Source organism: Scyliorhinus torazame, chromosome 1 (genome assembly GCF_047496885.1).
Source record: "Scyliorhinus torazame isolate Kashiwa2021f chromosome 1, sScyTor2.1, whole genome shotgun sequence".
NCBI lineage: Eukaryota > Metazoa > Chordata > Chondrichthyes > Carcharhiniformes > Scyliorhinidae > Scyliorhinus > Scyliorhinus torazame.
The window spans coordinates 48,907,155-48,924,359 of NC_092707.1; the positions used below are offsets into that span (position 1 = coordinate 48,907,155).

Consider the following 17,205-nt stretch of genomic DNA (forward strand, 5'->3'; position numbering starts at 1 on the left):
GTTAGGTGGATTGGCCATGATAAATTGCCCTTAGTGTTGGATGGGGTTACTGGGATAGGGTGGAGGTGTTGACCTTGGGTAGGTTGCTCTTTCCAAGAGCCGGTGCAGACTCGATGGGCCGAATGGCCTCCTTCTGCACTGTAAATTCTATGAAAAAAATATGCCTTTTTAACCACTTTCTCAATCTCCTGCCTACTTCAATGATTTGTACACGTATCCTTCCTCACTGTTCCCAATGTTTCCAAGTTTTATGATATCCAGGTCAATGATATATATAAAAAGGAGCAGTGGCCCCAACAAAGATCCTGGGGAACACCACTATACACTTCACTCCCGGCGGAAAAACAACGGTTATCAATGGAGCCATTTATATTTTGCTAGCAAGTATATCTTATGATAATTTATCAAATGCCTTTTAAAAGCCCCATTAACTGCACTACTGTTGTAAGGTAATTTATCAAGCAAGTTATTCAAACACAATTGGCTTTTGATAAATCTGACGGTTTTCATTTAGTAGCCCAAGAGTGGGATTCTCTGGTCCGCCAGCCACACGTTTCTCAGCCGCATGTCGTTGTCAATGCGATTTTCCTTTGTAACCATCTCACGCCGCCGAGAAACCTGGCAAGGCTGTGCTGCCAGCAGGAAAATAGAATCGCAGTGACTGGAAAATTCTGGCCACAGTTTCCAAGTGTCAACTAATTTTGTGCCGAATTAGTGTCTCTAAAAGTTGGCCTGAATTGTCCGGCCATCGCTCCCTTCTCTTTTGAACAATTCTCCATACTCTTGACACCATCCCTGAACCTAAGGAGACTTAAAATATTATGGCCTGGACCTTCACAGTTTCCATCATTAAGTTCCTCAACAACTTAGGATGCTATCCATCTGAACCAGGTGACTTTTCTATTTCAAACTCAGTCAACCTGTGAAGTAGCTAGTTATCTTTTTATCTTATCCAATTTCTCCACTGCCCCCTTTACTATAACATTGACTGCATTTTCTTTTGTAAAGACAATATACTCATTTAGTGCCTCAGCCCTTGCCCTTGGCTTCCCATAAGACAATCTTTTTTGGTTCCAAATCAGCACCACTCTTTTACTGTTTATATAAAGACTTTTGGGTTCCTCTTTATGTTCCCCGGCAATCTGTTCTCAAACACTCTCTTTGCCTTTCTTATTTCTGTTTTTAATTCTCCCCTGTACTTACGAACAAAGCAAAGTACGGCATAAGAACAGGCCCTTCGGCCCTCCAAGCCTGTGCCGATAAGTTGTATTGTTTTCTGTCTCTGTGGTAAAAGCTTTCTGAAACCTATTCATTTTTATTTGTAGGTTGGCCGAAAAATATAAAGAATCATTAGCAAACAAAGAGAAAATTCTAAAAGACATTGAAATCAAAAAGGAATATTTAAGCAGTCTTCAGCCACGACTCAACACTATTATGCAGGTATGCAGGACAATGCATTTCAACGTTTTAAGTTTTAGTATTTTTCACTGCATGATGAAGCTTTTTCGATCATAATGCAGTCTTGCACAGTTCACTCCAGGTACCGTTTTTACCCCTAATGAGACAAAATGTTTGAAACCCTTTAAAACTAATAGTTGGAAACGGTCACTTGGTACATATCATGACATCTCCAGTGCTACTCATGTGATCACTGCAAGCACCATCCAGCCTAAAAATCAAAATGGTATTTAGTATGTTTGTAATTTTTAGAGCTTAAAACATTTTATGGGAATTTGTGTGCTCATTGGAGTTGAGTGCCAACCCAGCCGCATCTAAATTTAAATGGGATTTAAATGTCAAATTGTGGGTCAGTTTTTGCTTTACAAATATATGCCAACAAGCCCTGGTGTAACATGACTGTAGAGTTATTTCACATTTAACTTCTTTGCCTACTTTTGTAAGGGCCCCGAAGAATCCAGCACGAGTTTTAAGGATACAAAATAATAACGTTTATTTACTATAACAGTAGCAGTAACTTCCCTTGCTACCTTCTCCTTCCTCTTGGTTCCTGGACTGGCCAGCTTATTTATAGTAGGAGTTCCTCCGCCCCCCTCATTGGGGAAGTTCATACTCCCATAGGATTGTGGGATAGTCATTAGTCCCCAGCCAATCATCAGTAGGCAGGTTATAACATCCCTCCCCCCCCAAAGTCCAAGGAATCCACCGTAGGCCCTCGCGAAGGAAGGCGTTGAACTCGTTTGGCCGCAGGCCGGACGCCATTTGCACGCGGCGCTGGATCAGGCGGCGTATAACGAGACGGAGACCGGCGCTTCCGTGATGAACGGCGCGGTTGTACATCCACGGCCTATTTACTTGAGGATTCCCCCTCTGATTCATCCTGTGTCTCCATCTCGGAGTCAGAGTCTGCTGCCTCCGTCATGTCAGCGTCTCTATCCCCATTCGGTCCCGTAACGACCTGCGCAGGCTTAGAGTGAGGCACCAGTGGAAGATTGTGAGGACTACCTTCCCTTGTTTCTGGTCTTTGCCGCTGTTGAACTGAGCTCCGGGGGCGGGGAATCTTTTGCGGGGATGATCTTCTGGACCGGACGTGGTCTACGTGTTTTCGCTGGAGACGACCCTGGGCTTGCACTTGGTACGATATAGGGCCCGTTTGGCGAAAGATTACACCAGGAACCCATTGGGCACCACCAGCAAAATTTCGCACTAATACTGGGTCACCGGGCGCAAACTGCCGAATCGGACGATGCCGAGACAATCCCGGTCCCTGCCGTTCTTGTGTGCGGCGTACTTTTGCGCCAATGTCCGGGAAGACCATACTAAGGCGGGTGTGAAGTCTCCGGCCCATTAGGAGTTCTGCGGGAGCTACCCCAGTCACTGTATGGGGGGTGGTCCTGTAAGTAAACAAAAACCGAGCCAGTCTCGTGTCCATTGATCCGGAAGACTGCTTCTTTAGGCCTCTTTTGAATGTTTGCACTGCACGCTCTGCCAACCCATTTGAAGCCGGGTGGTAAGGGGCAGTGCGGATATGGCGGATGCCGTTCATCTTTGTAAACCTAGCAAACTCCTCACTCGTGAATGGAGTGCCATTATCCGTGACCAGCACCTCGGGGAGGCCATGCGTACTAAAAATGATAAACGCATCTTTTCAATTGTTGCGCAGGACGTTGTCCCCTGCATCTTATGCACCTCCAGCCATTTGGACTGGGCGTCAATTAGTAGAAGGAACATGGATCCCTGAAAAGGGCCTGCGAAATCTGCATGTAAGCGTGCCCAAGGCCGCCCTGGCCATTCCCAGTGATGTAGGGGCGCGGCTGGCGGAAGCTTCTGATGCTCCTGGCAAATGGAGCAGTTTTGGGCCACCTTAATCAATGTCGGTGTCGAGGCCTGGCCACCAGACATAACTCCGGGCCAACATTTTCATCTTGGTCACGCCCGGATGCCCATTGTGCAAGTCTGATAATATCAGCTCCTGGCCTTTTTCCGGGACAATCACACGCGTCCCCCACAAGAGGATGCCGTCTTCCACGCTGAACTCTGACAGCTTGGAGGAAAATGCCCGCAACTCGCCTGGGAGCGGTCTATGCTGCCCACCATACAGGACTATGTGCCGAACCTTTGACAAGACTGGCTCCGTCTGGGTCCACTCACGGATCTGTGATGCCGTGACAGGCAAGGTGTCCATAAAATTTAGGGTTGCGACCACCTCACCGGTCGTGGGGGTCGACATGGGGCCGGTCGATAAAGGCAATCGGCTCAGTGCGTCGGCATTTGCTATCTGCGTCCCTGGTTTGTGCTCCAGAGAATACTCATATGCAGCAAGCAACAAAGCCCAGCGCTGGATCCGTGCAGAAGCAATGGGCGGTATTGGCTTATCCTCTCTGAAGAGTCCCAGCAGGGGCTTATGATCAGTCACGATAGTGAAATGGCGGCCGTACACATACTGGTGGAAGCGTTTCACCGCGAAAACCACTGCCAGGCCCTCCTTCTCGATCTGCGCGTACTTTTTCTCCGCTGCAGTCAATGTGCGGGAGGCGAAAGCTATCGGTCGCTCGGCCCCGTTCTCCATCTTGTGGGACAGGACAGCCCCAATACCATACGGGGATGCATCGCATGTGACGAGCAAAGGCTTTCCCTGATCATAGTGGGTTAGTAACCCAGACGACGACAATTGTTGCTTTACCCGCCGGAAAGCGGTTTCTTGCGGCTGACCCCAAACCCAGGTGTGATTTTTCTTTAGCAGCAGGTGCAAGGGGGCCAGCGTAGTTGCCAGATTGGGAAGGAACTTCCCGTAATAGTTTACGAGACCGAGAAAGGAACGAAGATGCGAAGTGTCAGTCGGGTTGGGGGCACGTTGAATTGCACGCACCTTCTCTGCGACGGGGTGCAGACCCTCGCGGTCCACCCGATAACCTAGGTAGACTACTTCTTTTGCCTGAAATACGCACTGTGACGTAAACGGACTCCAGCCTCCGAAAGGCGTCTAAGGACAGCCTCCAGATTTTCCAAATGCTCTTGCTCCGACGTCCCTGTAATCAACACGTCATCTAGGTAGACAGCCACACCTGGTAAACCTCTCAAAATGCCCTCCATAACACGTTGAAAAATTGCGCAGGCAGAGGATACTCCAAAGGGCAACCGTGTATATTCATACAGGCCCCGGTGTGTGTTAATTGTTACATATGGTCGCGAGGCAGGGTCCAGCTCCAACTGCAGGTAGGCGTGACTCATATCTAATTTTGTGAATGAGAGTCCGCCTGCAAGTTTCACGTAGAGATCCTCTATGCGAGGCATTGGGTATCGGTCGAGTCGGGAAACTGTATTCACTGTAAGTTTATAGTCGCCACACAAGCGAACTTGTGAATGGAGTGGCATCTGGCTTCATTACTGGTACAATTGGTGCTGCCCAGTCAGCAAATCGGACGGGCCTGATAATACCCAAACTCTCCAAACGAATGAGCTCCCCTTCTACCTTCTCGAGCAAAGCGTAAGGCACTGGGCGCACCCGGAAATAGCGCGGCGTGGCTCCTGGTTCAACTTGGATACGGGCTACGGCCCCTTTTATTTTCCCCAAACCAGGCTGGAATACCTCTGGGTATCGTCCTAGCACCTCAGTCAACCCTCCAGAAACTGTTTGGAGGATGTGCTGCCATTGCAACCGCAAATGGCGCAACCTGTCCCGACCCAACAGGCTGGGCCCATGGCCATGCACTACGATAAGTGGGAAACGCCCCTCCTGGCGTCCATAGACAACAGGGGTCATTGTAGTTCCTGCAATGTCCAGTGGTTCCCCCGTGTAGGTGGCCAACCTGGCCTGTGAGTCGGTTAATGTAAGGGTCTGTATACCCTGCTTGATGCGGTCGAATGTCCTCTGGGCGATCTCGGAGACCGCTGCGCCAGTATCCAACTCCATCTCCAGCGGGTGGCCATTGACCCATACTGTCACCTTAATGGGGGCCACACGGGGAGCTGCCACACAATGCAGCTGCAGGCAGTCATCCTCCGTCTCCACGTCCTCAGGAGTGGTCGCCGCAGGTTCATCCACATGGAAGGTACGGCCCCTGGGCTGGTCCCAGTTTCGGTTGGAACGACGGCGCCTCTGGTGTCCCCAGGACTGCCGTCCGCGACTGGGTCGGCGCCTACAAGTCTGACACGGACATGGCTCCTCATCCATTGGCTCTGGAGAAGGCTCCCTTCAGGGAGGAATGTCCGATGGCCACTGACGTCGGTCTGGTCGTTGCCTCGCCCAAGGTACCGCAGGAGTGCGGGGGGACGTTTTTGGGCGGAAAGGGTTGCGCCCAAGGCATGCACTTACATTCCCTGTAGCTCCTGTACTCCTCGCTCTCTCGGGACAAGACTATTTGTATTGCCTGTTGAAAAGTCAATGTTGGCTCCGCTAACAACTTTCTCTGGGTGGCCGCATTGTTAATACCGCAAACCAAACGGTCGCGTAACATTTCTGACAAGGTCTCACCATAGTCACAGTATTCCGCAATCCCGCGTAGCCTGGATAAAAAAATCGGCAAGGGATTCTCCAGGGGTCCTCTCAGCGGTATTAAACCGGTAACGCTGGACTATCATGGACGGGGTTGGGTTAAAGTGTTGCCCCACTATATTCACAAGTTCGTCAAACGTTTTGGTGTCCGGCGCAGCTGGGTACGTAAGGCTTCTAATCACCCCAAACATATACGGCCCGCAGGCGGTGAGCAATATGACCACCTGGCGCTCGTTTTCAGTGATATTGTTTGCCCAGAAATAGTAACGCATCCGTTGTGTGTACTGGTTCCAGCTTTCCAGCGCAGCATCAAAAACATCCAAACGTCCGTACAGAGGCATGGTATAATAGAAAACAACTTCCAACCTGTATCCAACAAAAATCCAGGGAGGTGGCTTCAGCAGTGTAGACAGCTATTCACTTTTACCTTCGTCGTCAGTTTTGTAAGGGCCCCGAAGAATCCAGCACGAGTTTTAAGGATACAAAATAATAACGTTTATTTACTATAACAATATGTACATAACAGTAACTTCCCTTGCTACCTTCTCCTTCCTCTTGGTTCCTGGACTGGCCAGCTTATTTATAGTAGGAGTTTCTCCGCCCCCCTCATTGGGGAAGTTCATACTCCCATAGGATTGTGGGATAGTCATTAGTCCCCAGCCAATCATCAGTAGGCAGGTTATAACACCTACCCAAGGAGACTTTTATCCTTTCAGTCAAGGCTGGGTTTAATCCAGGTCTCAGATGCTATGTGCTAACAAACTATCAGCTAGTCCCTTTGAAATTTTAGCACAAGATTTGATTAAATCACAAGCTCTCGACAGACTGAACGTTAAATCCAGAGTTGGTGCATGGAGTTGTCTACATAAAGAATCTTTGCCAAACTGAAATATATTTCCCCAAAACTTGCAGTTACATGTTCATAATAAAGTAGAACCCTGCTTAAGTAAAATTTGTGGAGCTTTTTTTATTTGGCATTAACACACATCTGCCCAGCTAATTGTGTGTGTCTGTCTCTGTCACTTCTTCCACTTTATCCCTCCCCTGATCTAAGAAAGAAACTACTTGCCCCACCCCCCATTCGTGTTCCCTCCAATACTCTGACCAAAGTTGACAAAACTCCCCATGAATAAAACAAGCTTTGACAAATTCTGGTTGAGAATATCTTCTAAATTATTCAGCCTTTCTTGTGTTATTTATTTGAATATTAGTCATACTAGAATATTCAAACATGTATATCACTATTTATTTGATATAGATTCTGTACCTTCTATGCTGATATTTACATATGGCACCTGTGCACATAATACAGCCAGTCTTCCAGCAAAGGACCGTCCTCATTTTATTCATAATGTGGCAGCTACCCCAGTTACTCTCGTACTTCATTATACACACTTTTCCAACATTAGATTGTGTTCTTCAATCTCTTCGATCTTCTGAAGATAGTAACTCACGCAGGGATTTTCTCGCTCTTCTGAAGATGGTAACTCGCGCAGGGATTTTCACGCTCTTCTAAAGATTGTAACTCACACAGGGTTATGGTTTTGTTGAGGTGTGCAGCCTTTGACCAATGTTCATGTTTAAGTCTAAACAGTGATTATCCACAAACTATTTTAAGAGTTGCTAGATAACCAAGAGAAAATAAAAATCAGAAAGGGATACTTAAACAGCCTTATGCCAAGGCTCAACAATATCAGCCAGGCGTGTGACAAAAAGGTATACTCACCAATTTTATAAGAACATAGAATTACACAGAATCTCCCTCACAGAAACAGGTCATTTGGCCCAACTGGTCTATGCTAGTGTTTATACTCCACATGAACTTAATCTCACTTTAAATACATCTTCTCACCCTGTCCTATCCCTCAGTCAGCAGTGCTATTTTTCTCAAGTGGGAGCAGGGACTGGAGGCTGCTGATCCTCTCCAATTGGTGTCCATAGAATTTCTGAGCCTGGGCACTATAACTAACTGTTATGCACATTGGCACAGATCACTGATAACAAAGAAGCCACCTTGTACTATGTCGATTAGTGCATTACTGCACGGTGTATTTATGCTGCTGAATCATTGGGGTATAGGGCGCGCATAATTGAAATATATGTTCTATGTCTTCAGAATGAGTTTAAAACAAGGTCAATTTTAAATGGCCGTATGACCAATGCTATGAATAAATGATGTGTGTTTTGCTCTTATCCTGGTGCAACATTTGGAAGACCATTGCCTATTAATTTACTGCTTTTTTTAGGCATCTTTACCAGTGCAGGAGTATCTTTCTATGCCCTTTGACCAAGCTCATAAACAATATGAAATCGCGAGACACCTGCCTCCTCCATTATATGTGCTGTACGTGCAGGCAAATTCTTATGGGCAAGCTTGTGGTAAGTCAAATGCACAATGGCTGAGCGATTTGGCATGCACAAAGTTCACAATAGCAATGCACTTGTTTTCATTTCCATCAATGTTTCTATAAGCTTGTTAAAATGATTGCATACAACTTTTATCCATATTGAGTTGAAAACTTTAAACTTTGCTCTGAATGCAATTGTTGCTTTAGCAAATGTATATATAAAATATATTTTAATTATTTGACAGTTGAAATGGTTCGCAGTATTAATCTTCCATGTTTCTTCATGGTATTTTGTATTGCCGAATCATAGAATCATAGAATTTACAGTGCAGAAGGAGGCCATTCGGCCCATCGAGTCTGCACCGGCTCTTGGAAAGAGCACCCTACCCAAGGTCAACACCGCCACCCTATCCCCATAACCCAGTAACCCCACCCAACACTAAGGGCAATTTTTAACACTAAGGGCAATTTATCATGGCCAATCCACCTAACCTGCACATCTTTGGACTGTGGGAGGAAACCGGAGCACCCGGAGGAAACCCACGCACACACGGGGAGGATGTGCAGACTCCGCACAGACAGTGACCCAAGCTGGAATCGAACCTGGGACCCTGGAGCTGTGAAGCAATTGTGCTATCCACAAGGCTACCGTGCTGCCCTATTTTACTATTTTAGTTACTATTTTTTTAGCCTTTTATTTTTGTGCTGTATTTTGTTGCCAGATTTTTTTTTAAACTGTTTGAAATAAGGAACAGTTTGGCAGATGTGGCCTAATTTGTTGTGCTTTCCTACTACGTCCCTTGTATAATTTAATCGTGTTTACTGTGGGCGTCATTTGTGTGGGAGGAAAGTGACACACAAGTCGTATGTAGTAGCTTTAAATCTTTACTGCTGGTTTCTTAATCTGTCTATTAACGAATAGTTACTTTTGTTTGGTTTTTAATTCAGCATGCAAGATTAATTACTGGATTAAGCTCAGCTTTGTTGCTGCTTTGTTTTCTTTTACTGACACCATTCCTCTCTTTCGCAATCCTTTTTTGTAACCCTCTTCTGGCTGTGGTGGTGGATGCCCCATTAGCTCAGATGAACAAGGCCTCCCAGCCCTATGGGAGGGGTGAGTATTGGGACTTGAATATTATTTATTGAGCTTTCAATATTTCATTTAGTACTGTGCTGCTTGTATCTTATAACTTCCAACCGAGGTACCACTCATAAAAACGTGACATTTTAAATCTGGATTAAGATTTTTAAGAACACAAATTACAGGCGTGGATTTAGCCAATTCTTCCTAAATTGGTGATTTTACAAAAGGTACCTGTTTTTAAATTTTCACTATATTCTTAAAATACAAAGAGAATCTCTTCCGTGATGAATCTTAATTATAATGGTATCCTGTAGGATTAAGGCAGTTTGTCTTCATTTATTCATAGTTTTATGATCTATAATGCATGTCTGCATGTCCATTTTTCTACAAAGGCTTTATATTAGCCAATCTAAGGAAAACAACTTGACTATATTGCACAAGTGTTGCGTAATTGATGTGGAGATATTTCTCTAGGAAAGAAGCTGCAATATTTCACTTAGACTGTGAGAATTTCTGTTTGCGCATATCGATTTATATTTAGGTATGCTGTTCTACCACCTGTCTGCGTGTGTTTTAACTTCATTCCTAGCTCTCAGAGTGAAATGCTTAATAACTGCACCCAAGCAGATTTGCATCTTACTCAATTATTGCATCAACCTTTTTTTTTTAAATGTACTGCTGCCGATTTACAATCTCCTATTTTTCTGCTAATATTCTAATGTTTTAAGTTCTTGCAGTGGTAGGATGAATAACTAGAAAGTACTTCTACTGAGATGTGAATTGGATCTAGTTTTGTATAACCAAGTCCCCAGTTTAGTAATGTTGAAATTTCTGGAACAGTTGATACAAATTTCAAGCAAAATGTGAAAAGATTTCAAAGGCATATGCAGTCTTTAAATGAAAGGGAAAGTACACAATATTCGAATTCAATTATCATACTGGAAATATGAGATGACTGCCCCATTCATGGAAATATAAAGTATCAAACCCATCTATAGATTTGCTTTTCATTAGGGCAGCACGGTGGCACACTGGTTAGCACACTGGTTAGCACTGCAGCCTCACGGCGCCAAGGTCCCAGGTTTGATCCTGGCTCTGGCCACTGTCCGTGTGGAGTTTGCACATTCTCCCCATGTTTGCGTGGGTTTCACCCTCACAAGCCAAAAAGATGTGCAGGGTAGGGGGCTTGGCCACGCTAAATTGCCCTTAATTGGAAAAAAATGAATGGGGTATTCTAAATTTATTTTTTTTAAAGATTTGCTTTTCATTTCCTTTGGCTTGGACTGCCCAACTAGAGCTGAATGTGTAGAATAGATTAGTATCAGTGGACTATATTTCTGCTCTTTGTAGTGTAGTGTTTAAACCATCATGTAGCCAGCTAGCACAGAAATTAAAACAAAAAATTTTCACAGAAATTAAAAGTTTATATTTTCTTTGATCACTTTCTTGGAGGTGTAAGAATCTGACATCTTTCATTAAGCATCATGCATAGAATGTTCATTCCACACAATCAGAGTGACAGATTTAATAGTGTTCTGTTTTGATTCTGATGAGCCTTTACTTTATTTCATTTTGAATGCGGATAGATGATCACAATGAATTCAGTGCCATTTTTAAGTATGCTAAACTCAGATTATAGGTGAAGATGTGTTTTATCTTCCTGATGCTTGGACTCCTTATCGTCACTTGATATTGCACCTGATAACCTAGTTATTGTCAGCAACTCATCCTTTGAAAAAAACATAAGAATTTGATTTTAACCAAATTTACATGGTGATTAAAAATATTTTTCACAAGTTTGCAATGCTGCTGCACAGCTACCTAGATAGTGTTTTTAAAAATGTTCTTCCTCATACCTCTACATTGCACTAGCTCGATCAATTACCTGTTAGTACAGATGGTGAGCAGAGCATGTGTGTAATCAGATATGGGAGAAAACAGGCTTTTTTGCAGTGTCAAAGTGTTTTCATCTTCATGGTAGAAATCTAGGTCGAAACCTTGCAATCAGCAGCAAGGCAAAGGCACTCACTGCTGCACCAGAAGAATATGCCTTGTGCTGACCCTTCCCTGACAGCAGTCCAAATCTGGTACTAAGCCAAGGGATTTACAGGTGTTCAGCAGTAGTGATGTTAGCAAACAGGGTAAGCAACTAATCAAATTGAAGTATTCCCACAGGTATGAAAGCAAAATATTAGATCACTGAAAGCCTCCGCTCTTTTATTTTCAATTTTCAGATAGATGAATTACGATTAATGATGAAGTTAAAATATTCTACACAAATTTTAAAACAAAATTAATATCAAATATTATATCATGATGGATAAATTGGACATTCCCCAAATATTGAAATAGCTTTCATGCCCAGTGTTTGCCCAGTTTAGCAGTAATTATGAAGTTTGTACAATGTTGAAAACCCAATGACACCACCTTCAACAAGGTATGTGACCTTTTCCAAGGGTTTTTACAGTGACACGCGTAGCATAAAACTGGATGGTTCCTTCAGTTTGCTGGTTCCTTAGGGGCTGCAGTCCAGGAATCTAAACCGCTCATCGAGCAGAGTATTAAATTATTGGTAGCATCTTCTGAATATCAGTGTTACTCTGAACATGTGAGGACACCCAAAGTTACTATCAATTTCAGTGGAATAATGACAGAGAACACAGTAGCACTGTGGGTCGCACTATTGCTTCACAGCTCAAGGGTCCCAGGTTGGATTCCCAGCTTGCGTCACTGTCTGTGCGGAGTCTGCAATTTCTTCTTATGTCTGTGTGGGTTTCCTCCGGTGGCTCCGGTTTCCTCCCACAAGTCCCGAAAGACGTGATGTTAGGTAATTTGGACATTCTGAATTCTCCCTCTATGTACCTGAACAGGCGCCGGAATGTGGCAACGAGGGGCTTTTCACAGTAACTTCATTGCAGTGTTAATGTATGCCTACTTGTGACAATAAAGATTATTATTATGACGAATAAGTAATTTTATTCCCAAGCATTTAGATAGAAATTTCAATTTCTATCTAATTCAGGGGCTAAATGATTTTTAGTATCTCTGAAGTTCTTTAATTTTTGGTTCTTACTCAATTTAAGAGAGAAATAAAATTTGTGGATATACAGTAATTGACCAACACCATCTAAAGGTCACGGTGGATTGGTCTATCCTAAGTTGCAATGTACAGATTGTAATTATTGGGGAACCAATTGGAGTAGGCTTTCTAGTTGCATTCTAGAACATAGAACATACAGTGCAGACGAGGCCATTCGGCCCTTCGGGTCTGCACCGATCCACTTAAGCCCTCACTTCCACCCTATCCCCATAACCCAATAACTCCTCCTAACCTTTTTGGACACTAAGGGCAATTTAGCATGGCCAATCCACCTGACCTGCACGTCTTCGGACTGTGGGAGTAAACCGGAGCACCCAGAGGAAACCCACGCAGACACGGGGAGAACGTGCAGACTCCACACAGACAGTGACCCAGCGGGGAATCGAACCTGGGATCCTGGCACTGTGAAGCCATAGTGCTAGCCACTTGTGCTACCGTCCTGCCCATTCTGTAATGTGATGAGGTGAAATTTTCTGGTAGTACGTACCATGAATTGAATCTGTGCAGGACGTAAACGCTATTGTTCTAGAAAGTAAAGTTTAAAAAGAGTATCTGGGTACACTGCCTTTGCGATATTGTCAACACAACAATTCAGCCATTACCTGACCCAAGTTTGGCTAAAGTTGGTTATTGCCAAAGATTCTTAATCTTTTGTCTTCAGTAACAGCATACCACAGTGATACCTTATCACCATGTGTAAGTAAATATTATATTGCTATACTTGCAATGTTTTCCTGCCCTAGAAGTACAATAACAGTTCTGACTATTACTGAGAGGTTAAAGTAGTAATAAGTTGGTGTTTATATAAGCAAATATGAGCAATTTATGGAGTGTCATCCGATCAAATGTAATATGGCTTATTGGCAATGTTTTTTTTAAATAAATTTAGAATACCCCAATTTTTTTTTCCAATTAAGAGGCAATTTAGTGTAGCCAATCTACCTAGCCTGCATATCTTTGTGTTGTAGGGGTAAGACCCAAGCAAACACAGGAAGAATATGCAAACACCACACGGACGGTGACCCGGCGCCGGGATCAAACCCGGGTCCTCGGGGCCGTGAAGCAGCAGTGCTAACCACTGCACTGCCGTGCTGCCCGGCTTATTGACAATGTTGATAGCTTCGGACTACAAGCCAGATATCTGTAAATATTAATTTTTTTCCACATAATAGAACTATATGGGGACGAACATTTGATATTCATACTACTTATGGAACACAGTTGGTGCAGTCTCCTTGTGCTCTGCTAATCTTGGATTAAATTTTAAATAGAAATCTGACAGGCCAGCTCTTCGTTGCATAAGGAGTGCTCCTTGTAAAATAATGTCATAAGGGAAATATGAATCATGTTCCTTCCCAACTAATTTGACTGTTACACCATAAATGAAAGTTGCCAGTTGCCCATAATGGTCAAACGTATTTAACCATCTTTGTTTTCTGGTATTGGCATTATGTGATCATATAAATCAAGTTCATATTTTTCTTTTGCCAGATAAGAATCTTACAGTCGCTATTGATGGGGATGTGGAAGAAGCCAAGGCACTTGCAAGACCACCAGAGGATTCTCAAGGTGATCATCTAATGGTGGAAATTGGGGCTATTTGCAACTTTACTTGGAAATTCATTTTTGCTTTAATTAGCAACCAAACACTTTTTCCCAATGACTCGGCAAAATTATCTGTTAATTAAAATCATTAAAATGCTGGAAATGGTCATTAACTAAGATGTACAGACCAGGAAGGTTCCTGACACTGTAATTGGCTTCAGTGGCTCAGATTGAAGTGCGGGAGTGATCTGTCAGAGTCCATGTACAATATTTCGGAAAATCAGGACTTTACAAACATCAAGTCACTTTTCTTGTGCCTTGGTTCTTAGTTTCTTTGTCTTTTTCTACAGATGATGAAAGTGACTCAGATGCCGAGGAAGAGCAGACAACAACTGTAAGTAACTATCACTTTAGCTGAATTTGACCTGTTCAGTGGATGTTTGGTCGCGTTAGTACATTCTTGAACAAAATCTAAAATCTTGCTGTATTGATCAGCAATGACTAAACCAAAATTGGTGGAAATGCAAAATATGTTGTTTAGTATCATAAAGTAAAAAAGAGAATACTGGTTCAAGTGGCAACCTTTATTCTTGATTAGGAGCTTGAACTTTAATAGTACAAAAATACAATGCTAAGATCCAACGGATATGTCCAAATGTATTTTGCCACATTTTCTTAAAGGTTAACTGAGATTTTAGTTACATAGTTGAGTGTAAGTTTTACAACAAATTAATATGCCTATAATTACTTTAATAAAAATAAAGACTTGTAATTTGTATAAAGCTTTACAAAACCGCCAGATGCCTCAAGTACTTTTTGAGGTGTCATCATTATTGTAAAGTAGGAAAGGCAGCAGCCAATATGTGCACAGCACAAAACGCAATGTGATCGTTGTTATGATCTGGTTAGGAATCGTTAACATTTAAAAATAAATCCGAATATCTCGTTTTAACCAATATATGCCACAAAATTTCACTTGTTTTAACAAAACAAACTTTATTGTACGTAAAGAAAATATGGTTAACATTGTTGCTTTACAAATATATATTTTATGTATTCCATTTTACTACCTACTTCTCCCAAGAATTCTCTTTTAAGACACATCGATCTTAAAGGTTATTTTAAGACCACACATAAGTATCCCACAATTCCCAGGAAACTGTCTTTAATTCGCCTCAGCTCCAGCTATTCTCAAAGGTACAATTGTCATTTACCCTGTGTTGACTGGATACCTCAGTCCTTTCTTCTGATTGCATTTTTTAATGTTTTATTTACATCAAACACTTCCAAATGAACCTGCTTGCTGCTTTCTTTGGTGCAAGAGTTTGTGAAGGGCCACTGTAGATTCTCCCACTAATTTCAAACTAAGCAATCTTCCATCTTCTACTCCCTCAAATTGAGATTAAGCCCTACCTGCATGCAACACAGTTAATGACGGAGTTAGTGTTTTACTGCACTTGCACTGGAGGTCCACCTAATTATCACTTACCTTGGCTGCCTTCTCTCCGTGAATTTTAAACTGCACAACACCAGATCCAAGTTACAACTAACTCTTAGTAAACACCCAGGTAGTGGTAACGGCTCATATGATTTAACCAAGAGTATGTACAAGGAGATAATACAATATGATTGGCTATTTTTCTTATGTCCAGTAATGCATTTTGTTGGAGTTTTATTTATTTATTTTTTTAAATTTGGAGAACCCAATTCATTTTTTCCAATTAAGTGTGTAAATTAAGCAATTTAGTGTGGTCAATCCACCTACGCTGCACATCTTTGGGTTGTGGGGGTGAAACCCATGCAAACACGGGGAGAATGTGCAAACTCCACATTCAGTGACCCAGAGCCGGGATCGAACCTGGGACCTCGGCGCCATGTGGCAGCAAGGCTAACCCACTGCGCCACCATGCTACCCTTTGTTGGAGTTGTATGACACTTAAGTCTTGAGTTGCTCCTGGAGTCAGTGAACAAATTCCTTAATTGCTGAAATATTTAATTTCTTTAATGCACTAGCCAACGTTGGCTAAACTATTGATCTGTTTTCCAGAAACGTCGCCGCCCAACTCTTGGCCTACAGCTGGATGATAAACGCAGAGAAATGTTAAAACGGCACCCGTTGTCCGTCACTTTAGACCTGAAATACAAAGGTTAGCATTGACCCCTTGCATACCCTCATCCCCGCCCTCAACGTCAAACACAGAATTACGAGCTACAAGACCTTCATTCCCTTCATATTATCTGAAGTCGCTGAAACCAGTTATGCACATGCCAAAGGCAAAATGTTATGTAAAATACAAACTGCTGGTTTCTCTTCAATATACTATCTCCATAGTTTTCTAGTGTGCTACTACCTTCAAACAGGAGGGTGTCTGTCTCTGTATGTCACCGTGTCTGTGTTGTAAGGATAGAAAGTTTTATATGCTGGATAAATACTGTGTGCAGAAGGTAAGAAGTGCTGTCGCATTAGCTATAATTTTTTTGGATGTCTGGTGTCATATTGAAATTAGCACAGTATATTACAAATCAAACATTTTTAGAAAATCTTTGTAGGTTTTGCATTATTAGTGGAATTTGTAATGATTTGTAGTTTAGCATCTTAACATATGCCTAGAGATTGCTTGTTTCTGGAATAAAAGTCTTCAATGAATCACCTAGGGCGGGATATTCCGATCTTCCCACCCATGGCGAGTTCCCCAGTGGTGGGATGGAAAAATCATACAAAACGCCATAGTCCTCGGCAGGACCGGAAGATTCCACCAGTGGCGAGCCGCCTCAGCCAGCAGAAAACACGCTGCTGGGGGGGGCTGGAAATTCTCGGCCCGACATGTTCTTTTATTTTTTAAAGCATTCCTGCTTTCAGCAAATGTATATTGAAGGATGCATTGATCAGATTTATTGTTTGTTTCTAATTTACAGTTATCTTTCTCTTTTGGCAGATGGCAGTGTCCTTCACCTTTATTTCTACTATTTGATGAACCTCAATATAATGACTGTCAAGACTAAAGCAACCACAGCCACTGAAATGTCCATAGCTATCAGTGCAGGGTAAGGCCTAAAGGGAGTGAAATCTAAATATTATGCTTGTGTTGAATTAAATCCTCTGGTTACGGCATTAACTAGTATGGTGGGGGGTGGGTACCGGAGCAATAGGTCAGAAGGTGAAAAAATTGAGGGA

General features: G+C 43.0%; 1 protein-coding gene across 3 annotated transcripts in view; it reads left to right on the forward strand.

The window, feature by feature from the left end:
• Positions 1–17,205, forward strand: part of thoc5 (THO complex 5) — a 48,128-nt gene that overhangs the window by 7,537 nt on the left and 23,386 nt on the right. For 2 of the 3 annotated variants that reach the window (XM_072490034.1, XM_072489865.1), the window contains 7 exons: positions 1,326–1,440; positions 8,200–8,332; positions 9,380–9,415; positions 13,977–14,054; positions 14,381–14,424; positions 16,078–16,177; positions 16,967–17,075. In XM_072490034.1, coding sequence (XP_072346135.1) covers positions 1,326–1,440; positions 8,200–8,332; positions 9,380–9,415; positions 13,977–14,054; positions 14,381–14,424; positions 16,078–16,177; positions 16,967–17,075 — 615 coding nt within the window. The remainder of the gene's footprint in view (positions 1–1,325; positions 1,441–8,199; positions 8,333–9,379; positions 9,416–13,976; positions 14,055–14,380; positions 14,425–16,077; positions 16,178–16,966; positions 17,076–17,205) is intronic. The other variant, XM_072489948.1, reaches the window with a different exon arrangement.